Source organism: Hemicordylus capensis, chromosome 1 (assembly GCF_027244095.1).
Source record: "Hemicordylus capensis ecotype Gifberg chromosome 1, rHemCap1.1.pri, whole genome shotgun sequence".
Taxonomy (NCBI): domain Eukaryota; kingdom Metazoa; phylum Chordata; class Lepidosauria; order Squamata; family Cordylidae; genus Hemicordylus; species Hemicordylus capensis.
This window is the reverse complement of record NC_069657.1, coordinates 404760383-404786975: the sequence shown is the minus strand read 5'-3', so window position 1 is coordinate 404786975 and position 26593 is coordinate 404760383. Positions and strand designations below refer to the sequence as shown.

Below are 26593 nucleotides of genomic sequence, written 5' to 3'. Positions count from 1 at the left end.
CTCAGCCCTTCGGAACATAATTCTACAAGTGATCCAGGCTTCTGTGGAGAGGGCCAAGAAACAAAAATCATGTCTGTATCTCCCTCCCTTCGCACTGCCCTGTGAGACAAGTCTGCAGGCTAGTTTACTCACTTCTAGCAAGGTTCTCTAAGCAGTACATATAATAGCAAAAGCAATGAGGAGGAGGTTCTCTGGTCCAAAGGGACTCCTAATCTAAACAGAAACAAAAGGGAGACATCAGCAACAACCACAAGGAGGGATGCTGTGCTGGGTTAAATGGGGACGGTTGCTCTCCTAGTCTAAAATATGAGGAAAGGAAAGGAAAAATTGTGCTGACGAGTCAGTGTCAACTCCTGGCAACCACAGAGCCATGTGGTTTTCTTGGTGGGATGCCTCTTTGCCCAGTGAGCCGGACAAAGCCAGTGCAGAACAGGCTATTTCAGACTAAATGAATTCAGTGTACAGCAGTATACAGCCATCAGCAATACACAGTAGTGAAGGAGGCAATTGCTTAGTGGAAAAGCACCTGCTTTGCATCCAGAAGGTCCCAGGTTCAGTTCCTGGCATCTCCCAATACATCTAGGCAAGGACTCCATCTGAAACTCTTGAGAGCTGCTGCCAGTCAGCGTTGTGGCTCATTAGAAGGTAGCTGAATTTGTTCCTGTGGCCTCAGTGTCCCTGGTTTAGTCTATGGAATGCTGGGCCATGAATAAAAATTTTCTATCACTCAAACGGAATTGGTTCCACATTCAGCTGCCAGTCATCTGGGTTCACGCATATGCACACATGTGAATTCATCACAACATCAAGGGGTGACTTGCTTCCCTGCATGAATGAGCCTTTACAGATCTAACACCATAGGTAAAACTTACATATAATTCCAAATGCAATTAAATTGTCAAAAAAGAAAAAAAGCTTTGCCTGTTCAAACACTCCACTGCAAAGTCATCAAGTGTAGAGAGAGCAAACGATGTACACTTACTATCAACCATACACAATGGTTTTTAAATTGCATATAAACCGCCTGGAGGTTTATATACAATTATACAGTTTATATAAACCATCAGGTGCTTTACAAAACAAACAAACAAACCAGTCCAGAGAGACTAGCAGGAGAAGCCTTGTAGAGCTCACTGCAAGGCTCTGTTAAGTAGCAGTCGTTAGGGAGAGCTTACAAGAGCAGATTTTGAGGGCATGGGTATTGTGAAAGGTTTCAGTGCTGCAACAAATTGGTGTAAGCAATTAATGGCAGAATAAGAGCTATAAGGATTTGGAGAAAACATAAAGTTTCAGAGTGGGAACATCCTTCATTTTCAAGATTCTTGCATAATTTTGAATTGCAATGGAATTTCCACTTGAAACACAGAACAGTAGGTGTCCTGGACTTGACATCTGTATGCATAAAGGACTCTGCATTCTTGATTGGTTGTACAGTGTCTGTCTCGTACAAAGATGTCTTGACCTTGCTTTGAACAGCAGCGTATTTCATATAGCTGTCAATGGGAGCTCAGGGCTTTACATGCTGGCACTTAGCCCAACACTTTGACTGAGGAAGTGTCCAGAGCACAGGTACATGGGCAACCTTAGGCCCTTGCAGTTACCCAAGGGAACCGCTTGGATTGGCCAGAAATAAGGGTCCATCCATTCCATTTGTCTTCCCCACAGACGGATGGTTGCTGTACAGGTTGTTTGTCTAACACAGCATACCCAGCCAGCCAATTGTTTCCCAACCATGACTTCAGCAGGCCCCTACCAGCTTGAGCCTCAAGCTCTCCGGCTTCCATGCTTCATTAGTCCTTGTTTCCTCAAGTTATTGCTACAGTGCGCCTAGCAATTTATGTTTCATTTAGAAATCTGGTTCGCTTGGAACGGAGGCTGCAGAGAGCTCCTGTTTCAATGGGGAGTCCCCCTGATTATTTCTCATTGAATGAATTTGTGCTGAACATAAGGGAATAGGGGGAAGTGTTCTGAGTTTGGGCATAGTGGCTATAATCCAAGACAACAGTCCTAAAGCAGCTGCTTGCTTCCTAACAGATAATTAGACCATCTGGCCATCAGATTCATGTTACTCAATGTGCTGCTGCAGCACATACCCAGTGAAAAATATTAGACCAAAATTAGATTACAAAAAGGCTAAATCTTGAAATCCCAAATGCAGGGCTTTCTAGAGAGTGCTTGTGTAGGGTAGTTGTGAGAGTACCAGCCTAGAACTAGAGAGGGTCAGGTTATTAGAATTCACCAAGTTAAGAATCATAGCTTTCATTTAAAAACACACACAAAAAACACACTACATAGTAAGAACGTAAGAACAGCCCTGCTGGACCAGGCCCAAGGTCTATCTAGTCAAGCAGCCTGTTTCACACAGTGGCCCACCAGATGCCTCTGGGAAGCCCACAGGCAAGAGCTGAGGGCATGCCCTCTCCCTTCCTGTTGCTCCCCTGCAACTGGTATTTAGAGACATCTTGCCTCTGAGGTTGGAAGTGGCCTATAGCCAGCAGACTAGTAGCCTGTCCTCTGTGAATTTGTCCATTTTAAAGCCATCCAATCCAGTTGCCATCACCACATCCCGTGGTAGAGAATTCCATAGGTTAATTATGTGCGGTATGAAAAAGTGCTTCCTTTTGTTGGTCCTAAATCTCCTGGCCTTCCGTTTCATGGGATGACCCCTGGCTCTAGTGTTGTGAGAGAGGGAGAAAAAATTCTCTCTGTCCACTCTCTCTACTCCATGCATAGGTTTATACACCTCTGTCATGTCTCCCTGTAGTCACCTCTTTTCCAAACTAAAAAGCCCCAGATGCTGTAGCCATGCCTCATAAGGAAGGTGCCCCAGGCCCCTGATCATCTTGGTTGTCCTTTTCTGCACCTTTTCCAGTTCTACAATGTCCTTCTTAAGATACAGTGACCAGACTCCAAATGTGGAGCAGTACTCCAAATGTGGCCACACCACAGATTTGTGTAAGGGTATCATAATATTAGCATTTTATTTATTTATTTATCTATCATATTTATATATTGCCTGATATAAATATATCTAGGCAGTTTAAATAATCTAAATTACAATACAAAAACAAAATAAAAACAATTACAACAACTTCACAGCCTAAAACCATTAAACAGTTTAAAATTAGTTTTAATTAAAAGCCTGAGAAAACTGGTGTGACTTAAGGGGCTTTTAAAAAACAATCAGAGATGAGGAGGCTCTTATTTTGATAGGGAATGTATTCCAAAACCCTGGGGCAGCCACAGAGAAGGCCCAGCTCCGATTTGGCACCAGACAAGCCGGCGGCAACTGTAACTGGACCTCCCCATATGATCTTAATAGATGTCAGGGTTCAAAGGAGGCACTCTCTTAAGTACCCTGGACCTAAGCCATTCAGGGCTTTATAAGTAATACAGTAACCAGCACTTGGTATTTCACTCAGAGAAATATCGACAACCAATACATTTCTTTAAAAATCAGTGTTATATGGTCCATTCGGGTTGTCCCAGAGACCAACCTGGCTGCTATATTCAGGGATCTGCATGGATTTGGCGGGGGCATGTTCAGTGCCAGGGGGTAACTTTAAGGGTGGGGGAGGGTACATTTCCTCCCCCAGCCGCATTCCCCTTGCTGCTGCTTGGTTTCCTAAAAGTCCATCGAGGCGGCAGCATACCTCCCTGCCACCCCGTTGCCCCCTTTACAGGAAGTAACCGGAAGTACGCAAAGCACCAGTGCACATTGGGCATGTGCACGCACCCAACGTAAAGGATAAAGGGGGCAAGGGGGCAGCAGGGAGGTACGCTGCCGCCCCGATGGACTTTTAAGAAACTGAGCACCAGCAGGGGAAACGCGGGGGGGTGTTGTGTACCCTCCCCCATCTTAAAAGTGACACTCCCCCAGGCATCGAAACTTTGAACCCGGCAGTGTTCAAACCATAGAAGGGCCTCTGAACAGGTTCGTGCACATCTCTAGCCACATCCTGTATCCGTTGTATTTCCTGGACTAGGTAGAAATGCAGCCCCACGCAGCGTGCATTACAGTAGTCAAACTTGCAAGGTAGAGTTTCAGTCCCCTTTCTAATGATCCTTAGCATGGAATTTGCCTTTTTCACAGCTGCCACATACTGAGTCAACACTTTAGGAACATAGGAAGCTGAAATATACTAAGTCAGACCATTGATCCATCTAGCTCAGTATTGTCTACAGAGATTGGCAGAGGCTTCACCAAGGTTGCAGGCAGGAGTCTCTCTCAGCCCTATCTTGGAGATGCCAGGGAGGGAACATGGAACCTTCTGTGTGCAAGCATGCAGGTGCTGTTCCCAGATTGGTCCCATCCCCTAAGGGGAATACCTTACAGTGGTCACACTTCTAGTCTCCCATTCAAATGCAACCAGGGTAGACCCTGCTTATCAAAGGGGACAATTCATGCTTGCTACCACAAGATCAGCACTTCCAATGAGCTGTCCACCATGACCCCAAGATCTCTCACCTGGTCTGCTATTTCCTTCCTGATCTTTGGGGTGTGAGGGACTAGGAAACACAGACCCTGCTTGTATTTTTCTAGGGTCAGAGCCTCTGAAGCAATCCTCAGATCTTAGCAGGTCCAACTCCCTGCTCAGATCTTGTACACATTACCTATTCCCAAATTAAAAATACAGTCCAGACTACATTGTGCTACAAGCAAGCAGCAGAAACCACCAAGGTGCTAGCAAAGAAAATAACTCCAGATGGTTTGAGACTCCACAACTCCACTGAAGACAAGAAAACCAGGGGCTTTAGTTAAAGGGTATCTTCCTGCCTCAGAAAAGGGGGTGGACTAGCCTATACTGTATTTACGCCTTGGTGAGGAGACATGAGAGGATTTTTATTTTCACCTATCTTTCACACAGACGTGAAAATCTTAAGTAATGATCTTAAAGGCGGAAGGAATTATTCATGGGTAGTCAACGGACCAGAAAAGGCCAGCTGGCCCTTTAACGGTAGACTGCTCTACAGGAATCTGCAGGCAACACTTCTCAAAGCATGGAGATATAAGTATGATTACTTGGCAAACATCTTCAAATGAAGCTGCTGTTAAAAGCTCAGGAGCAAAATCTAGTAAAATGTTGGTAACCCTAAAATTTACTCAGGTATTCTCTAGTTTTCCTTCCTACCAAATACACGCTGCAACTCTGGGACCGTTTAACACTTCTGCATCACTATTTCCCTGTCTTCAAGGTACAGGAGATCCTTACCTGCCTTTTGCAGAGTTTTGATACTGAACAGCAATAGTCTTTCCATGCACCAAAAGCTTCTCTTCACCCCCCAGAAGCCTCTCTTCATCTGCTGGCCCTCACAGAATGGTTCCTTGCTTCAGAGCTGAGATAGACTCTCTCGAAGTAACACCAAGCACAGGTGTCTCTCCAGAGAGGGAAGAGAGTAACCAGCAAACATCTCTAATCATGACCTGAGGGAGGGAGGGCCTCTCTTATATCCCTTGGAGGAGCTGAGTCTCTGAACTCGCCTGCCAGTGATGGGAGGATCAGGATGGCATCTCTGCAAACATTCTTAGGAATTTTCAAGTGGAAGGGGGAGCCGGCTTTAAGCATTCATGCATCGCTCCCACTCGTGTTTTTGCAGATTTGTTTTCTTTTGAGAGTGACTGCACCCCAAGCTATACTTGCAGCTCCTTCACAGAATTTTATGCCCTGAGAGTTGCCATCTCTGCACTACAGAGGATGCTAGCTGAGCAAGATCCATTTATCCAAATGCACAGTAGAATTCTTCCCCACTGTACCTATTCATGTAACCAATATCTCAGACCACTGGCTCTGTAGCCTTCAGAACTCTTTTTTGCAATATGCTTATGCTGCGCCAGATAAACAGAGCCAGGATGATGATGATTATTTAAGGCTTCAGATTTGGAACTTGCTTTCCCCCTCCTTATCCACAACTTAACAATTACACTTTTAATTGCACAGCCCTCAGGAAGCTATTGCTCCTTGACAGCTCCATAGTTACTGCCTGAGTAGTCAAGAGCATCCATTCTAGGAAAATTCTGATGCATTTGGCCAGGGACTGTTGAGCAATTACTGAATGGGTTCAAGGGGCAAGCTCTATTGCCAGTCAGCTGAAGAATGTCTTAAGAATGTCTGAAGGCTGGTGATTTTTACAGAGACTAGTTAGGTCTGAGGGAACATGAAGTACTCACCTTGCTCAGAGCTGGTCTGGTGGTAGCAAGCATGACTTATCCTCTTAGCTAAGCAGGGTCTGCCCTGGCTGCATATGAAAGGGAGACTAGAAGTGTGAGCACTGTAAGATATTCCCCTCAGGAGACAGAGCCACTCTGGGAAGAGCAGAAGGTTCCAAGTTCTCTCCCTGGCAGCATCTCCAAGATAGGGCTGAGAGAGATTCCTGCCTGCAACCTTGGAGAAGCTGCTGCCAGTCTGTGAAGACAATACTGAGCTAGCTAGACCAATGGTCTGACTCAGTATATGGCAGCTTCCTATGTCCTATGTTCCTTACCTAAGCTGGTGTAAGTCTGGTCTATGCCTGGATGGGTGACAGCTTGAGAGCCTCAAATACACTGTCTTGAGTTCCATGATGGAAAAGGTGAGATGTAAATTTAAAAAAATAATTATCCATCCTATTTCTAGCACATCCAAGGAAGTATGAATCAAGTTGTGTCACAAGCTAGACCCATAGCCAGAGAGGCTCTTGCCTGCCCCCAAATTTGTATCTGCCCCCCTAAAGTGTTTACAAACAAATAATTTTAAAATTGCTATTTTGTAATGTAATGGAGAGCACCTAAGGTAGTAAAACCTGGTCCTTTGACTTATTTTTTTGGTGCCCTCCCTAAACCTTTGGACTGGCTATGGGTCTAACAAGCATACACATGGTCAGCCACTATCACTGAGTACCTCTTGTTGAAATACCCGATTCTACATGGCTTGGACTGAAGTAGGAATATCCTGCTCAGGGTTGCTAAATTTCATTTTTAGGGATTCTGACACATTGGACTGAGCATTTTCTCAGAGAGGAACACAGTTTTCAATAGGACCTTCAGTGCTACTACCATACACAAAGTATGTGTCTCCGCAAAGTCTTTCTAGAAACTAGCTGGGCATGCCACAGGATCTGGTACTGGGCACCTCTTCCTCAGCATGTTTGCTAGGCCAGAGCAGCTTTGCTGATGCTACGCCGGCAGGGTGCCATCTGGGGCAAGCTGGTAAACATTCACATGCTTAGAAGAGAGGCTGAATTTCTGCTCTGGGATGGTTAGCTGGTCTTCTCTGTATTGTGCCTGGGAGACACATGCCTGCAGTCTCACCAGAACAGCCACCTCCCTATGCCTCTTGTAAAAGGGCAGATCTCCTAATGCTCACCGAGCACAGCATTCGCAGCAAGTAAATGCACCATATTCTGCAAATGCAGCTGCCATCTCACTCACACAACTCCTGTATGTGTGCACAAGTGTTATGACAGCTCATATTCTTAACAACAACAAAATGCTGAACTTGCTTACCCTCCCCCTTCTCATTCCTACAGTTCTTACACTGCCCTAGTCTGACTTACTGGCAATTCTACTCCAAGTGCATTTCTGGCCCTGTGGTGTAGGTTCATGCTAGGAGTGGCCCTCTCATGAGGCAAGGTGAGGCAAGTGGCCTCAGGCGACAGATTATTGGAGCACCAGCAGGGTGGCAACTTACTACCAAACTCAGAGCAGCTTTGGAAAGAACACAAGGAAAGTAGCCCCTCCCATGCTACTTTCAGACTTTGCAATGGCCGACTTTGAAGACAGGCTGCCCCTAGTAGAGTTGTGGAGCACGACAGCATCTGGTGCCTCATCTCTGGCACTGTGATACCTTGGGCCATCCCTGCTTCATCCCCAGTGACAGAATTTAACTTACTCAGAGCTCACTCAAGCATTCTTTGCACAGAATACCTTGGATGGTCAAATGAAAGTTACAGCCCCTTTCGTTATCCATCTCCAGAATGGCACAAGCACTATATGCGCTATGTGATTTCGTGCGCCAAGAGTCTTACACTAGAAGGCTAGAAGTGATCCAGGTTCAAATCCTGGCTCAGCCTGACTAGTGTCCTGTCACTCTCTTTCAGCCTCACCTACCTCACAGGTTTGTTGTGAGGCCAACAAATCTCCTTACTGGTCAACAAACCCTTTCAGACTTTTCACAGTCAGATTCTGAAGTCCGTGAGGAAAAGGTGGGATAAACACTACTCTGCGGGAATTATTCTGTTATCACTATAACTCACCTTCACTGAGGTAAATCTATTTCTTCTTTTCTCCTCTTCTTTCTTTTTGCGGAGAAACCAGCCAAAACAGCTGTTTCCCCTCATAGTTTCTCCATCCCATTCAAATCATCTTGTCACCCCAGATGAGCTCTTACAAAAGGGTCATTAGCCTATTCTCCGTTCAGGTCTTGAGTGGCCAGCAGGCTTTAAGACCTCTCTGGAGTGTTCTGCTTTTCCGCAGAGCATCAGCATGGAGAGCTCTGTACCGGTGTGAAGCAGCGCTCATCCCTAATTCGAGGATCAAGTAGTTACATGGCAATTACATAACAAGCATTACCTAGCAGAATGCTGCATGATCCGCAAAGGCATTTGCCTCCAAACAAATAAACAGAAGCCATATATGAGAGAGCTTAGCCCTCAGACAGCAGCCAAAAATGACTTCAGGTCACTCACCTGCTTTGCAATTCCTTCCTTCACTTCAGAAACCTGATTCTCCTGTAATTATTAAAGTTGCCCTCCTTCAGAGAACCACCAAACTTGGCTGCAAGCATCCTCCCCGCTCTGTGATTTTGCCTTCCTCTAAGTCCAGGCAGCAGGTGGTGTTGTGTTGTTGTTGTTTTGAGAGGAGCAGGAATGGGTTTCTCTCAGGCTAACCCTGAACTAACAAGCTCGCACTTAACAGGTTATGCACACAGGCAAACAGTGTCACATACCGTGAACAAACAAGGCTGCATAGCAACCGCTTCTTCAAAGAAGTCTTGAGATAGAGGCGTGAAGAAGAGGTTTTGCTGGCAGGCGTCTCCCTGGGTGTTTGAATGGCAAGCACCAGAGTGACCTTGAAGTACCCAAAACCTTGAAAAGGCACATGCAACAAGTAACAAATGGAGAGAGACTGTGTGTTTAGGGCCTCTGTTTGACCGTGATCTGCTCCCAGAAGCATGCACATAATAAATGAAAAGCACCCAACAGGGCAGCCACCTAATGGTGCAGTGGGGAAATGACTTGATTAGCAAGCCAGAGGTTGCCGGTTCAAATTCCCGCTGGTGTGTTTCCCAGACTATGGGAAACACCTATATCAGACAGCAGCGATATAGGAAGATGCTGAAAGGCATAAGCTCATACTGTGTAGGAGATGGCAAACCCCTCCTGTATTCTACCAAAAAGCAAGCACAGGGATCTGTGGTCGCCAGGAGTCGACACCAACTTGACGGCACGCCTTACCTTTTTACCTTTACCCAACAGGGCAGGGATGTTTTGAAAACTCCAAAATCTATGAATGAAAGAGGAGAAAACTGAGTTCTTGGATAAAATATCCTTGTTACACTCCCTCCCCCCCCCCTTCCTGATGTTTTCCATCAGGCAGGAATTACTAATTATTCCGTAGAACAGGGGTTCCCAACCAGTGGTCCTACAGATGTTGCTGAACTACAACCCCTGTCACCCCCAGCCATAAACTGTGGCTGGGGGTGATGGGAGTTATAGTTCAGCAACATCTGGAAGACCACCGGTTGGGCCGGGAGGCTTGATTCAGCCTCCTGGCAGGGGTTTCCTCGTGTGTTGCCGTGGCGTGGAGCTGCACTGCAGCAATACACAATCAAACAGACCTTGTCTAAGGGGATGGGGAATTAGAGGGTTTGCTGCCGGGAGCCGCACACAATCCTCCAAAAGCGGGCTAGAGAGAATCTCCTCACTGACTTGATATGCTGCCTAGAACAAAACCCATTTCACATACAGTAGAAAACAATTAGAGGGAACGCTGGTCCTGTTCAGACACTGTATTTTCTGTGTATACGCACATATGTACACGTCTATGTACACTTTAAAAGTAAACCTGGGTACAGGCCCCTTCAAATGCAGGGAACAGATAGGAAGTAGATCTGTGTTGAACATGATGTATGCATAACTGTACATGTTTACAGATCTGTATGTATGTACATAGCAGGCAGATAGTATGTGCACTCTACATAATGGCTACAGTTTGCAAAACTTCAACATGTTCAGTTTTGCAATAACATGGTCATTCTAGCTTTGCTTTGTTAAATACCATCTCTGGAGGAAGAGGGAACCATTGTCTGTATTTGGGATTAAACTAATAGAATCAGATTTCCTGATCAGTTATAGTTTGGCCATTTTTGCTGGAGTCTCCCTTTCAAGTTCCTTTGCTAAAGGATGGAAACTGGTTTCTGAATGCTGCCATGTCTGATGTCACATTTGAGTCCAGCTCACTCGATATTTGCTCCTGCTATGGCATTTCTCTAGGAGAGGCAGCAGGGGGACTGAAGCTGGGAATGTTCCATTTGCAATTAGGGGCACTAATCATATTAAGAAAAAGATTTGGCAGGCTCATATCAAATGCTTGCCTAGGCACTGAATAGCAACAAAACCTGAGATTGGGGCGATTCACATGACCACGCATGCTAGCAAGCGGGGAGGCGGCGGGGAGGCAGGGTTCAGGGGTGTAGCTGGGGGAGATGGGGCCCGTGTTCATCCCTCTCTCTGGTGGCCCCCCAGAGTGAGGGAGATAATGAAGGAAATAGGGAGGGATGGAGCTGGAGGGCCCTTGGGAGCTGGGGGCCCGTGTTCTTTGAACCCTTTTGCTCAATTATAGCTACGCCCCTGGCAGGGTTCAACAACGATGATCAATGATGATTCAAATGATGATCGTTTGCAGCCCCTGCAGTGCACAAGCTGCGCACCCACACAACCCATGCTGCTGGGAGCAGCAGGGGAAAACAAAGGCCAGGACTTCAAATATCCCACAGCCAAGCGCGGCTCACTGGGGGATTTCCCCAAGGGGATGGGTTCTCTAGGCACCCATCTCTGCATCAGCACAAGTTGCACGCAGCTTGCACTGACACATGATCCTGGCAGCTTGGTTTTTGAGCCCTTAACCTCAGCTAAGAGCCGGGCTTCAGTGCTGCGCTTGGTGCTGCAGGTCTGCCAGGATCCGCGTGGATCCCGGCGGTTTTCATAGGCAGCCAAGCCCAAGCTCGGTGACTCAGGAGAACAGCCTCAGTGAATGGGAGCCATTTGCTTCATTTACTTGCCAGAACTCAAGGCAATATGCACAGGGTTCCCAGACAGACCCCCATCCAAACAGTGATGAGCCCTGATTTGCTTCAGCAAAGTTGCGGCAACGTGTGCTTCAGACCGAACCCTAAAGAAGCTACAAGCAAACATACCTGCGAACATCTGTTGATCATTAGACGACACCTCTGCGTCCCAAGAGAGACTTTGGTCATGCAGAGCACTATCGGAAGACAAGCTAGAGGGAAAGTGAGCCACTCCTACTAGTGTGGGGGGATTATATAGGTTGGCTCCTTTTTCTTCCAGCCCATTTTGCTGAAGAAAGCGAAGGGCCATTTCTCTCAGCAAAAGTTTGCCTCTTGTTTAGAGAGCAGTGCAAGAAGCAGATGCAGAGCTGGTTCTGGAGGATGGCAAGGTTCGCTATTTGTGAGGGCACTAGGATTAGCAAGGGGCCTGCCTACCCAATAGGACCACCATCCTCACTTTCCATGAAGCATCCAAGAAGGTCAAGAGAATTCTCAGTTTGCATGTCGTGTTGCTACAAGTGGATCTGCTATCCACAGTTCTTTACTGTGTATGCTGGAGGCAGACTGACTTCTTCCAGATCCTGAAAAAGAAGGCTCTGTTTGTACCTTGTAGGGCACGCAGCTCTGAAGTCTTAGTCATAAGAACTTAGGAAGTTGCCTTATACTGAGTCAGACCATTGGTCCATCTAACTCAGAATTGTCTACACTGACTGACAGCGGCTCTCCAAGGTTGCAGGCAGGAGTCTTCCCAGCCCTACCTGGAGATGCCAGGGAGGGAACTGGGGGCCTTTGGCATGCAAAGCAGGTACTCTTATCTCTGAGCTATTGCCTCATCCCCATGGGGAAGATCTCACAGCAGACAGTGCTTACTTTGGCAGCATATATACTAAAATGTGCCAGGAAGGAGAGCCAGCATAGCGTAGTGGTTAGAGTGTTGGACTAGGACTGGGAAGACCTGTGTTCAAATCCCCATTCAACCATGAAACTCACTGGGTGCATCTGGGCCAGTCATGTATCTCTCAGCCTAACCTACCTCACGGGTTTGTTGTGAGGATAAAAATAACTCTGAGCTCCTCGGAGGAAGAGCAAGACATAAGCAAAATAAATAAATAAATAAATAAATAGAAAGAAAGAAAGAAAGCCACCCATCAAAATGTAAACCAAGGCAAATCCTGCTTAGCGAAGGGGGCAATTCATGCACACTAATGCACGTCTGGCATTTTTCACTCTTCTAAATTAAAAGGGCCCGCTGCCAGTCAGAGAAGCCTCCTTTATTCTCTGAAACCTGCTAAACTGAAGGCCCTTTGGCCTTTTTGCATGGTAACCTGACCCACACCTGGACAGGGAGCAGTCAACCACTACAGTTGCAGGCAGGAAGGAAGAACACACACAGGATAAGCATTCATTGGAACCTGGCAGCATATAGGCTCACAGTTCATAGACAGCCCCCACTTATTTCACTTAGAGCAACAGAAAGGAATTAATAATTCACCACCAAAGATCTGAATGGAGTCCTGCAGAGATACAGAAGAAAGTGTGTGGAAGCCTAGTACCAAGAGCATGCTGAGTTCTGAAGTAGCCTCCAGTGCTAAAAAGAAATGAAACCAGCTACTGATAGAAACAAAATTCGGGGAAAGAAGATTATACAGACTATATGTAATATTCATTATTGAACTAATTTGCAAAAGCTCTCCATGTTGTTCTCAGTTCCCCCCATGTCCTTTCCTTTCACAAGCTGTCCTGAAATATTAGTAAGTTTGAGGGGTTGGTTTTTCTGTTCACTCACAGACAAATGCCTACAGACCCCACATCCTAATCCTAATAGCCTGAATACACAAGAACAGATCATGTAATCCAAATAAAATCTTCATATCCAGGAGCATCAAAGCATGAATATTAAACACCACCTTTTGCTGTGAGAGATGTAGATAAAATCCTTTTTAAACCATGGGAAGCAATGTTGAGTTGGTTAATATATTCCAGTTCCGCAGTTACTTCTATTTCACCTTAAATTGTTTTTGTTTTTAAGTACAGTGGCTCAAGGTTGCTTGACTGTCAGCAAAGTGTTTCCAATCTAACTAGAGCATTTCCAGTGTGTGGGCACACTATCTGAGGTATTCGCATGCTTGTGCAAAAGCACAACACTGCTGGCATCTTACTAGAAAACCAGAGGTGCTCTTATCCCTAAATTTTGGGGCCGAAGTCCAGGGCCTCCACACCCCCTGGGGCCCCCCAAATCCTCTTTAGTCTGTTCTGGGTGGTGTGGTCACCGCATCAAACTGCCACCCCGCACTGCAGCGGGTGGCCGAGTACAATTGTGGTCTGCACTGGGTGCTTTAGAAACAGAGGGAGGAGTGGGGAGAGAAATATGTGGGAGGGGAATATGTTAAGTTGCGTGTTGAAATGTTTCTGCTAATGCATATTTGCATAAATGTACTTGTTTTATATTCTTACATTCTTGTGAGTTCAGTTGCTGTTTGTGCCCTCAAGAGCGTGTGTGTGTGTGTGTGTGTGTGTGTGTAAAGGAATGATGCTTAACTTGCCAGGGGGCGGGGTGCTCCAGGCACCCAAATTACCTAGGTGCACCACTGCTAGAACCCACCAGCACCGTGGATGGATCAGCACCGCCTGCATTATGCTGTCAAACCTATAGGCAAACAATCGTAATGTCTACGCTAATGTTCAGGGAAATTAAAGTCTCCGCCCTCAACAACCACATCCTTTTTGTATGGTTTTGTTTTCTGTTGATTCCCAGTGCACAGCTACTAGCCATGGCCACCCAGCACAAATGATTCATCCAACTTTTGGCATGCTCCCTGCCACACAGCAAAAACCATGAGTTACATAACACTGAAGTAATGAATAAATAGCTAAGTCCTGTTTTTGGCCAAAGGTGCACATAACTGTCTCACTATACACCAGGAAGCTACACCAGGAGTCAAGCTTTTTCCTGTGGTCACCAATATTGGTTGTATGTTTGCTAAAGGGTATTGCTGGCAGGTGATGACTTAGATCCCCTTTGTGGATGTGCAGATTAATAAGCCCCCTAATAGAAGGATTATTCAGAGTTGGCTTGCCACCTCTGAGAGAAGGTATTCCTGGAGATCTGTTTTTCTCATACTTTTCTCCAGTATTTTTTCAAAATATAGTCATTAAAAGCTCCAGTATTGTTTTCAATAGTCACCGGAAGGTTGATGTTGATTCGTGGAGACTGCAAGAATGGCATTGACCATTAACATGCTTGGGAAGTTAGCATATTGTTTATCCAAATGTGCATCACTTAAGGGTAAGGGAGTGCTCGCTCCCTTAACTTCAGCTAACAGCTGGGGTAAATAGTGGGGCTAGGCATGCTGCCCCGCTGGGATTGGGTCCTGATTTTTCTCACGCACAGCCTAACCTGGGCAGTCTCTATGTACACCTGACTTAATTAGCACCATATCTGTCCCACTCACTGTTTCCTCACTCATTATGAAAACCTTTGATTTTGTTTCCAGTTATTAGTGTGTAAGAAGACTGTTATTTTCATTGGAGTCTTGATAAGGGACTTCATCATAAACATTTGAAAATCCAAGTAAACAGTAGGTCTGTTCATATGAACATTTGGGGGTGGGTGGGTTAGAGGGTTAGAAAGCTCCTGCCATGCACACAAACAGAACCTCCATTTGGATCAACAAACCCTGGAAACACACGATTAAGCCAAGCCTGGTGTTGAAATCAGGAGCTGATAGTCTTCCAGAGCCTCCATGGCTTCCACACATGCTTTGAGCTGCCAGTTCATAGTGTATCCTTTTCAGAGTGGCACATGCATGGGCAGCAGTGTTGCAGCCACAGTTTTATATTGTTTCCAGGACTGCTGGGTCCTGGTGGCTGGATAGAAGAGGTAAGTGGATCCACATGATCAGAAAAGTAAGGTAGGAGAGCTCTCCTCTTCTTCTACCTTGGTTAAGAGCAGGGTACAAAAGCTGGGCTACCCTGTTTTAAGGAACATGAGTTGGAGGGATTTTTATGAGTTCACACAATCATGCAAACCAGGGTAGAATGCCTCCTACTTTGATCTTGAAGATTGTGTGAATAGGCCTAATATGTCTCATATCATCCATATCTGTCTATTGTTGTTGTTGTTGTTGTTGAAAAAGTAAAATAATTCTAACAAATTAATGCAGCATGACTTCTTAAAGAAGCTATGCTGATACTTCCACAAGGCTTGTTGAAGTTGTTTGAGTTGTAGAACAACCCTAGCTATAATGATGATTTTTACTAAGGGACCCACTCTGGAAGGATTCAAATGACGTTGATGAGATTGTGGAAAGGGGGCACTCTAGTGGCCCTAGTAGTGGGGTAAGGAAGACAATCTGAATTTTAAACATCCCAACCCAGGATGGGAAATAAGTAGACAGGGTAGCACTCAACACAGCTCAAGATCACGACAGTTTGCCTAGAGTGACAAATCTCTAAAGATGACTCAACGTTTGAAAGTCCCCTCCTTTTACAATAGCAGTGAATGGGAGACTAGGGGGCTATTCTCACGATCCGGCAAAACCAGGCTAGGGGAGCCTAGCCCGATTTTGCCTGATCGTGGGAGCCACCAAGCTCGCAGGAGAGCCTGGTGGCTCCCAGGCGGTTAACCCGCCTAAGTAGCCCACCCCTAAAACCAGGTTTGCGGACCGAGCACTCTGCAAACCTGTTTTTTTTTTATCGTGAGTAGCCACAGCGCGGCTCCACGGCACGGCTACTCATGAGGAGACCCCCGAGGGGAGGTGAAAAGCCACCTCCCGGCTCCAGGGATCTCACCAGCATGCCCTGCACACTCACGCAGGGCATACTGGCGCTTCCAGGGGCTGATCAGCCCCCACTTCCCCCAGCCCCCACCAGTTCCATCATGGAACTGGCAATTGTGTGGGCAGCCGATCCGGCCGCCCAGGGCTCCCTCCCTGCTCATGTGCAGGGAAAGTGGGCTTAGCCGGATCACCCCGCTAAACTGGGTCTCACTGATCGTGAGACCCGGCTCTAGAAGTGTGAGCACTGCAAGATATTCCCCTCAGGGGATGAAGCCGCTCTGGGAAGAGCAGAAGGTTCCAAGTTCCTTCCCTGGCGGCTTCTCCAAGATAGGGCTGAGAGAGATTCCTGCCTGCAACCTTGGAGAAGCCGCTGCCAGTCTGTGTAGACAATACTGAGCTAGATAGACCAATGGTCTGACTCAGTATATGGCAGCTTCCTATGTTCCTATGTTAATGTAGGGTTTTTTCATTCTTGGTGGGCCAACAGCATTCTATTCAGCAGTTGTTGTCCACCTTATCCCCTGCCTGCAGTGCCCCAATTAGTATGCGATGCAAAGCTTTGTGGAGCATTGTAAGGGCAAAATATGGCAAGTAGCAATTGTCAGCTAGAATGGTTATTACTGACCCACTTGGGGATGAAAGAAACCTGCTTTTGCTACTCCGCTACTACAGAAAAGGGTGAGAGACCCACTCCTTAGCTGGTGGCCACCTGATGCTGGCTGGACCCCATCTTTTCCAGGGGACCTAGTGGGCCCACAGGATGCTGAACCCATGGCAGCTGCCCAAGGATGCCTTGTGCTGACCTCACCCCTTATCTGAAAGCCTACAGAGCTGCCATTCATTCCCCAGCCGTAAGGACCAAGAGCCAGGTAATGGGAAATTCATTGATATAGAGATGGCTTTTATTTATTCAATTTTAGCCTTGAATCTGAGTTGAGTGGCAGAACGTACTTCCATTATGCCATGCTCTTGTTCCATGGAAATCATTGACCCCAAACAGAGCAAATGCAATGTGGCCGGCCCATGGCAGGAGTTAATTCCTTGGAACAATGTACTTGTACCAATGCACATCTATACTTGCATCATGCACTCAAGAACATATCCTCCCCGAATTCTATCAATTGCGCTCTCGCTCTCTCTCTCTCTCTCTATATATATATATCCTATAGAATATAGGATATATATATGGAGAGAAGATATATTCTATCGCCTATATAGAATATATTCTCCCCATATCCTCTCGCACAGAGGATATTATGGGGCTTGGGGGCAGTGTTCCCTTTAAAAGGGATTCCCAGATGTTGTTGACTACAACTCCCAGACTCCCCAATCAAAGACCATTACACCAAGGTTTGCTGGGAACTGAGGTGACTACCAGGAGACATGACAGAGGTGTATAAAATTATGCATGGAGCAGAGAGAGAATGGACAGAGAGAAATTCTTCTCCCTCTCTCACAACACTAGAACCAGGAGACATCCCATGAAACTGATGGCCAGAAAATTTAGGACCAACAAAAGTAAATACTTTTTCATACCGCACATAAGTAATTTATGGAATTCACTGCCATGGGATGTGGTGATGGCCACTAGCTTCGATGGCTTTAAAATTGACTTGGACAAATTTATGGAGGTCAGGTCTATCAGTGGCTACTAGTTTGGTGGCTACAGGCTACCTGCAGCCTCAGAGGCAAGATTACAGTTGCAGGGAAGCAACAGCAGGCGAGATAGCATGCCCTCACCTGGGCCACTGTGTGAAACAGGATGCTAGACTAGAGAGGCCTTGGGCCTGATCCAGCAGGGCTATTCTTATGGTATGAACTAGGCATTTATGGATCTGCTTACATCCTTAAGAATCACATGGTCAGGAGTTAACCTCATTAGGTTTCCTCTGCTATTAATCCAGTTAATTGTGTATTGGCTTAACAGCATACTTCAGCTTTGCTAAGGGCACAAAGTTCCAGATGCAGTACCTTCTCAGGTTGTATTCACTCTGGGTAATCCAACAGGGAAAGCTAAAGACTGCAGGTTTTTATGGGCTCTAACAGTGGCCAGATGGGAATGTAAGTAAACCATCAAAAGTGGCCTCACATATTAATAGTTTTAGACTGGTTGCTAGGATTTGGCTGAAAATGTGTTAGATTTAGTTTTATTCTATCAAAATATGAACTGGCTTTGTCTTCAGTAATAACAAACTTAGGGCAATGGGCATGATCTGCTTGAAATCAAACCTGGAGTTTATAATTCCACATTTGGAATACTGTGTGCAGTTCTGGTCTCTGCATCTCAAAAAGGATGTTCTAGATCCAGAAAGGGTACAGAAGAGGACAACTAAAATGATCAGAGGGCTGGAACACTTTCTTTATGAAGGAAGACTATTGCATTTGAAGCACTCTAGTTTAGGTAAAAAGGTGACCAAGGTGACATAAATTAGGCCTATAAAATCATGCATGGTGTGGATAGGCAGGGAGCAGAGAGAGAATGGACAGAGAGAAATTCTCTCTCTCTCCCCTCCCCCCACTAGAATGAGGGATTATCCATTAAACTGCTTAGCAGAAGAGTTAGAATGGAAAGAAGGAAGTGCTTCTTCACACAGCATGTAATCAATCAAAGTAATTTGCTGCTGTAAGTTGTGGTGATAACCACTAGCTTAGATGGCTTTTCAAGGGGCTGAGACAAATTCATGGAGGTCAAGTCTATCAATGACTACTATTCATGATGGCTATAGGCTAAGGCTACCTCTAAGTTCAGTGGCAGGATGCCTCCGAATACCAGGTGCAGGGGAGCAAGGGCAGGAGAAGGGTCATACCCTCATCTCCTACTTGTGGGATTCCCTTAGGTATCTGGCTGGCCAGTGTACCAAACAGGATGCTAGACTAGTTAGGCCTTGAGCCTGATCCAGCATGGCTCTTCTTCTGAAATTATACTAGGGCTGCAATATTTAATAGGTCAATTTATCAGAATAAAATCAGATCCGTTTATTTAAAAACTTTTAATTGACTAGCAAGGTGTGCCTGATTCATCAGCCTTGTTTCAAAAATGACAAATTGTCCCAACTGCCGTCTCACAGTAAAGATGTTTAAGGCATGTGAAAACTACAATGGAAACATTTTGGCAGGAAGAGAGTTCTGCATTGACATGAGACACAAGCAGAGCAAAACCACAGGTTGGCCATTACAGGTCAGGTAATATGGGGGAAGCTTTGATGTTTTAATTATTCTTCAAGGTAATTGTGGTCCTTGAAATCTAAGTGTCTATCAGCAGTAGTCCACCTTGATGTAGCTGAGCACCACAATTTATTTATTTATCATATGCTTCAGGACTGTAAACTTTTATGAGGCTAGAACTTTTCTAACCAAGTACACCTGTGTAGACACATGCTTCACACATGATTGCATTCTGAATATAGATTGGTTCCATGACTATGAGTTATCACGAAGAATGGCAATTCTCAATTCAATCCTAAATGGTGACTAGAATTTGGCGTAAAATGTATCAGTTGCCATATAACCTGGCAACAGTGACCACCCAGAACACTATCACATTGAGGCGAGTCTCACAATCAGTGAGACCCTCCAGAGGGGGTTCTGCAGAGAGAGTGGGCTTAGCCCGCTCTCCCCACAGACGATCAAGGCTGCAGCCCTGGGCGGCCAGATTGGCCACCCACACAACTGCCAATTCTGTTAGGGAGCCGGCAGGGGCTACAGGGATCGGGGGCCACACAGCCCCCAGAAGTCCCAGGAGTACCAGTTGCAGGGGAGTGACAGCAGGAGGCAGGGCATGCCCTCAACACCTGCCTGTGGCTTCCAGCAGCATCTGGTGGGCCACTGTGCAAAACAGGATGCTGGACTAGATGGGCCTTGGGCCTGATCCAACAGGGCTGTTCTTATGTTCTTATGTTCTTATGATGCCCTGCACGAGCACGTGGGGCATCCTGGAGAGATTCCCGAGCCGCTAGTGTTCTTCTCCCAATGGGGATTTCCTCATGTGTTACCACAGTGCAGAGCTACGCCGCGACAATACACAATCAGGAAGCCCGGGTTAGCAGAGTGCTTGCTCTGCTAACCTAGGCTAAGGGGAGGGGTATTGAAGCGGGTTACCCACTTTGGGGAAACTGTACTCGCCTGCGAGCTCCCTTAGCCTGCTTTCCACTGATCGTGAGAATCGTCTCATTGTCTAGCAGCTTAAATACAATGCCTATCCAGAGACTGGTACAGGCACTAACCAACAAGTCCTAAAAGATATTGGTGGGTTTAATAATCAAGTTAACTAATGAAAGATAAGAAGTCTGTACCAAAAGGAAGAAAATTAACAAACACTTTGAAAAACACCTATATGTTGTCAAATTATAAGAAATCCAAGAAGGAAGGAAATTGCTAAACACATAAACATAAATAGCAAACATTTATTGACATACCTTAAAAACAGAAAACCACCCAAAGAGGTAAGAGGACCCTGCTCAGGAGTAACTAGTTTAGTTGGAGGGCTATTTTGATTTTTTTTTTTAAAGTGAGGAGTTGTGGGTCAAGTTCTCATCATCCCACCTATGCAGGCTGCTGGTAAGCCTAACACTAAAAATGTAATCTCTCCCTACCTCCCCTTTACCACTGGATTGGCAGCTGGGGAGGTCAGCTGGCATTCCGCTTTGGCTCAGGGGCTTCCAGTCGCTGACCCCTGCAATAAGACCTTTAGATGGCAATGGAATCAGTGATGAATGACAGAGAATCAGGATCTGGTCTCAAGTCAAATTGAGCTAAGCTTCTAAAGCAAAGTCACCTTGGATCTGGCTAAGGCCTGATAGGAGACTATCTAGGAACCTCATTATGCCACCTTGAATTCCGGAACAGTAAGATATAAATAAACTATGAAAGCTGATGATTCTTTGCATCAGCCCCACTGCAGAAGATTTTGGAAAGATTACCCATCTTCCACCTAAGAATATCCACATGAGCCATATTATTTCTGCATTCCCCGCAACTGTAGGGTATATGAATTTTGCTCAGTCAGTAATATATTAATTCACTATTTTTAACAATAAAAATACATAATAATAGAAATGAAGTGGAAGAATTGGAAGAAAAAAACTGGAACAAAAAGTTTTGAAAAACAGATACATTGCCTCCTTAGATGATACAAAACTCTTTGGAAGAAAAGAGGCTTCAGTCATTAAATTATGCCATTACCATTTACATTCTTGGGCCCTTGGAGCTGTTATCACAAGGCCCTCTCAAATGCCAGATCCGGGTGAGCCCCACTGCATATAGTACTGGCACAGGTGAGCTCCCACTTGATTTCTTCTTGTACTAATGCTCTGATCCAAACCGCATTGAGAGCCTGATCAGGAGGAGAATGAGCGAAACCACTTAAGACTGAAATTGGTGGGTCCCAGTTTTAAATTATCCTCCACATTTAAAAAAACAACAAAACCCTGCCTGCAAGCAGAAAAAAAATTAAAACTGGTTCTGTCCCATCTCTTCATTGCCTGCTGTGCTGATTCTCTATTTGCAAACATTTTTTAATGTAAGCAAGCAAGTATTTTAAAAATATAACCACCCATGTGCAACATGGAGTTGCAGAGTCCATTTGAGCACCCTGCCACCTCATCTCAGCTGCATGTATAGACCAGGCCTGCGATAGAACCAAGCTCCTCTGAGGTTCTGTGTCAGCCATGAAGGGTGTGTGTCCATTTCGAGTGCAGTTCCCTTTATAATGCATGGCCATACCAGTGTACTTTAAAAAGGAGTGTGTTAGGCCAATCCAGGCTCATGCAGAGCCATGAGTCCATTTGCAAACTTTGCTAGATTATCAGATCAACAGCAATAGCATAAAAATAATCTTTGCCATTATAGGTCATGACCCGAAGGATGAGAAACTCTCTCAATATGCTTTTTTATCAGTGGAAAAGCAAGCAAGTCAGCATAAGAGTAACAAGGCTGCCTTCTACAGTAATTAGCATCATTCATATGCAGGGGAATTGACACTCCACGCTAGAAAAGAGAGCAGTATTCAGGTCCTAGCATATAAAAGGGCATTCTCAACAAGCCATTTATGGGTGGGCCATGACCCACCACAACCTACTGCTCACATCATTGCTAATATTTTCAGTGGTAAAATGTGCAGAATGAAGAAAAAATAAGTTGACATGTCAAATAACAACGCTTGGCAGGCATGCCAACCCTCAGTAATCCCTCCTCCCTCTGGGCTGTGCAGTGAGGTACTGTAAAAAAAATGGCAAGTGGGGGAAGAGAAAGGTCTTTGTTCAAAGGACACATACATTAATTGAGCTTTATTTTTAAGCTTCATAAATGGACCAGAAGAGCCATGTTCTCCAGTATGCGTCTGCCAGAGAATTAGGATTTTTTTCACAGATCCTTCTCAAGATGCCTTGAGAGCTTGAGCTGGGGAGAAAATCTTTTGAATATATAAACTGGCTTTGTGTCGAATCAGACCACTGGGTCATCTAGCTCTGTATTGTCTACACAGATTGGGAGCAGCCCCCCCAGAATTTCAAGTCGGGGTCTTTCCCAGCCCTACCTGAAGACACATACACTTCATTATGTGTTTTAGTTTGCCCCTGAAGGGACTTTGGCCTCCCCCCCTGCTCCCCCCCTTTTTTGCATTTTGATTGGGTGCTTCTCGTTTTTCTTCATTTCAAGAAAATCTTTTGAACATATAAACTGACTTTCTGTTGAATCAGACCACTGATTCATCTAGCTCTGTATTGTCTACCAGATTGGGAGCAGCCTCCAGAGTTTCAGGTCTTCTTTCCCAGCCCTACCAAAAAATGCCAGGGACTGAATCTGGGATCTCCTGCATACAATGCATATGTTCTACCACTGAGAGGTGGCCCATCTCCATTTCAGTAGTGATGCCCCATTTAGGAAACACGCTTCCCAGAGAGGCTCCCATTATGCCTCCTTTCCTGGAGATTCTAATGGCTTGATACCAAGAAAATATTCTGTCACCACTTGAAGACTTTTATTTTCCAACAAGCTTTCAATTTGTCGACTGCTGAGTAGAATGGTTGTGTTTCCATCTTGGTTCCTTTTCCCCAGTCTTCTGCCTCATGGATTCCCAACGTTGGGTCCTCAGATGTTGTTGGACTATAATTCTCATCAACCCTCAGCCTCAATGGCCAAAGAGCATCGTGGCTGGGGATGATGGGAGTTGTAATCCAGCAACATCTGAGGATCCAAAGTTGGGAACTGCTGTTTTAGGTTGGAATTGCTTTTATTGCTGCTTTCTTATTTCATGGTTGTGTTCTGCTTTGGATTGGTTTAGGATTATATCATCATCATCATCATCTTTCCCTTTATATGTATGTCAAGATTGAGGCAAAAGTGGAAAGAGGGGGTGTTATATAATAAATGTGATTTTTGACCTAAATAAATGTTTTTCATACATATAAGAGAGACCCAGTATGGTGTAGTGATTAGAGTATTGGACTAGGAATGGGGAGACCCACATTCAAATCCCCACACAGCAATGAAGTTCATTGGGTGATCTTGAGCTAGTCATTCTCTCAGCCTAACCTACCCCTCAGGGTTATTATGAGGATAAAAAGAGTGGAAACTATGTGTGTTTCTCTGAGCAACTTCAAGGAAAAGTGGGATATAAATATTTATTTATACTTTGATTCCTATTTTCCCCTTGCCACAAGATACTAACTGTATAGATTTCATTTATCTGAATTCAGATGGGTTTTTAAGCAGCCTCCTGGTCAAATCTCTGTAAGCTAGAGAGTGTCTCCATATGATTTCCAGGAGCTTTCCCAGACAGCAGGTTTTACCATGGGTTTTCTGCAAGGCTTTACTGCGAGTACAAAGTTGACCAAAAAACCTGAGGCAAAAAGTGGATTTTCTTACCCTGGATATAAATCGGGCTACACTCTAACGCACAGTGAAAAACCTGAATTGTGTATGAAGTGCTCCCTGATAGCTTGCAGGGACTTCGGGGTAAATCTGCCCAGTATGTGAATGCACACCCGCCATTCTAGAGGAGATGCAAACTAAAGGGATTTTTAAGCCCTATGTGAACAATTCCGAGAAGTCTTCAGGGACCCGCCTAGCTCATTGACTCTCACCCATTATTCACACGACCAGAATACATTGCTATCCAAGGGAATATAAATTAATCCATTTATCTAGCAGAATTCAGCTTTTCATACTGCATTTTTTTTAAATTATTAGTTCTGAGTACACACGACACACCCCTGAGAAGAACCAAGCTTTTGATCTGAACTGTGACTGGCTTCTCAGACACTGTAACCCAGACATCCATGCATACCCAACATAAAAGTGGCAAGGAATTAAGTGAACCCCTTTAAGTGTGAGATGGTTGAAGCCATAGCCGTCCTACACATTCCATGTGCCGCGCATTACTGTGCACTCTGGCATGCCACTAATGATTCCAACAGAAGCAGTTCACTTGGGAGTAGTAAACAAATCCTATTCAGCTTTCGTTTTCCCAAACAGCTTCAAGCTACAGTACTTGGCAAAAGGCAGGAAGCAGACAGCAAAAGGCATGTTTGCTGCAACAATAACAACAAGAGAGGAAACCTACCTCCATCCTTGTTTCAGTGTCCCCAGTTGACCCTTGGGGCTTATTTAGAGTGTTCACAGTGTGATGGATACAATGGAGAGGTTCTGCATTCCTCCAAACATCCTTCACCCTTCTGGGTCCCTTGGAGTTCTTGCTAGGTGCAAAAGCCTGTTACCTCTTGCTAAGGAATTAAGCCTGCTTGCACATAAGCAGATTCATTAATGCATTAGGTGAGTCTGATCTGATTGGCTCCTTTTTTTAGGCATTTGGCATGTGAGAGGCAAACAAATCTCTGGGACCTGGGTGTCAGGGGAGACCAGGCGACCTGCCAACGTGGGAGCTTGAAAAGAAAGACGAAAGCCAGCAGCCGTTCCTGAAGCTTGAATGCCAAACAAATTTCCCTGCAAAAGGAAATTCAGTGGCGCCTCAAAGCAACAGCAGCAGCTTTCTGACAAATGGAGATCCCATGGGTTCCTGGGATCTGGGGGTCGTGGTGGGCAGCTCGTTGAAAGTGTCGACCCATTGTACAGCAGCTGTGAAAAAGGCCAATTCCATGCTGGGGATCATTAGGAAGGGGGTTGGAAATAACACTGCTAATATTTTAAACGTTGGTACATATGCTGGTAATCTCTAGGCTGGATTACTGCGATGCGCTCTATGAGGTTATTCCCATGATCAACGGAAAGCGGGCTAAGGGAGCTTAGCCCACTTTCCGTGGAGCATGGGAGCCACCAGGCTCGCAGGCTCACCCAGTGCTCCCAAGGCTGCTAGCCCGCCTAACTACCCCTCCCCTAAGACGAGGTTAACAGAGCAAGTGCTCTGTTAACCTCATTTCATTGCTCATGTGTCACAGTGGCACACGGCGACACATGAGTGGATTCCTGGGCTCAGGGGTCTCTCCAGGATGCCCCGCATGCTCACGCAGGGCATGCATGCGGTTGCCTTTGTACGTAGTCCAGAAACTGCAGTTGGTCCAGAAAACGGCGGCTAGGTTGGACTCTGGGTCATAGGAGCATAGGAAGCTGCCATATACTCAGTCAGACCATTGGTCTATCTAGCTCAGTATTGTCTTCACAGACTGGCAGAGGCTTCTCCAAGGTTGCAGGCAGGAATCTCTCTCAGCCCTATCTTGGAGAAGCCAGGGAGGAAACTTGGAACCTAGATGCTCTTCTCAGAGCGGCTCCATCCCCTTTGGGGAATATCTTACAGTGCTCACACTTCTAGTCTCCCTTTCATATGCAACCAGGGTGGACCCTGCTTAGCTAAGGGGACATGTCATGCTTGCTACCACAAGACCAGCTCTCCTCTAGGAGGGACCATATTACTCCTGTTTTGAAAGAACTACACTGGCTGCTGATACGTTTCTGGGCAGAATACAAGGTGCTGGTTATTACTTTAAGCCCCAAACAGCTTAAAGTAAAGTGTGTCGTCAAGTCGATTTTGCCTCCTGTCACCCACAAAGCCCTGTGGTTGTCTTTGGTAGGGGTTTACCATTGCCTCCTTCCATGCAGTATGAGATGATGCCTTTCAACATCTTCCTATATAGCTGCTGCCCAATATAGTACCAGTGGGGATTCGAACCAGCAACCTTCTGCTTGTTAGTCAAGCATTTCCCCGCTGTGCCACTTTAGGTGACCCCTAAACAGCGTAGGCCCCTGGTATTTAAGAGAACGTCTTCTTCGCCATGAGCCCCACCACCTGTTAAGATCATTTGGAGAGGTTCATCTGCAGTTGCCACCAACTTGTCTGGCAGCTACTAGGGAATGGGCCTTCTCCGTTGCAGCCCCTGGACTTTGGAATATGCTCCCTGTTGAAATAAGAGGGGGGGGGGCATCTCTGGCAACTTTTTAAAAGGCACTGATGACACATTTATTCACCCAGGCTTTTAATTAGATTTATAGTTAATATTTTAAATATGGGTTTTAAATGTTTTAAATTATTTTAATTGTAAACTGCCCAGAGATGCAGATTTTGGGCAGCATAGAAATATTATAAACAATCAATCAATCCCC

At 45.6% G+C, this 26593-nt stretch overlaps 1 protein-coding gene across 10 annotated transcripts in view; it reads right to left on the bottom strand.

The window, feature by feature from the left end:
* The window catches only part of TOGARAM2 (TOG array regulator of axonemal microtubules 2), a 124329-nt gene that overhangs the window by 81447 nt on the left and 16289 nt on the right, over window positions 1–26593 (bottom strand). For 4 of the 10 annotated variants that reach the window (XM_053306527.1, XM_053306522.1, XM_053306540.1 and 1 more), the window contains exon 1: window positions 5214–5411. The exons of 3 other annotated variants lie outside the window; for them this stretch is intronic. Coding sequence is in view for 3 of the 7 variants with exons in the window: in XM_053306522.1 (XP_053162497.1) it covers window positions 5214–5301 (88 nt within the window). In the remaining 4 variants the exon portion in view is untranslated. Of the gene's footprint in view, window positions 1–5213; window positions 5412–8664; window positions 8803–24602; window positions 24751–26593 lie in introns of those variants that run through there. 3 more of the 10 variants (XM_053306550.1, XM_053306569.1, XM_053306576.1) reach the window with 2 other exon arrangements.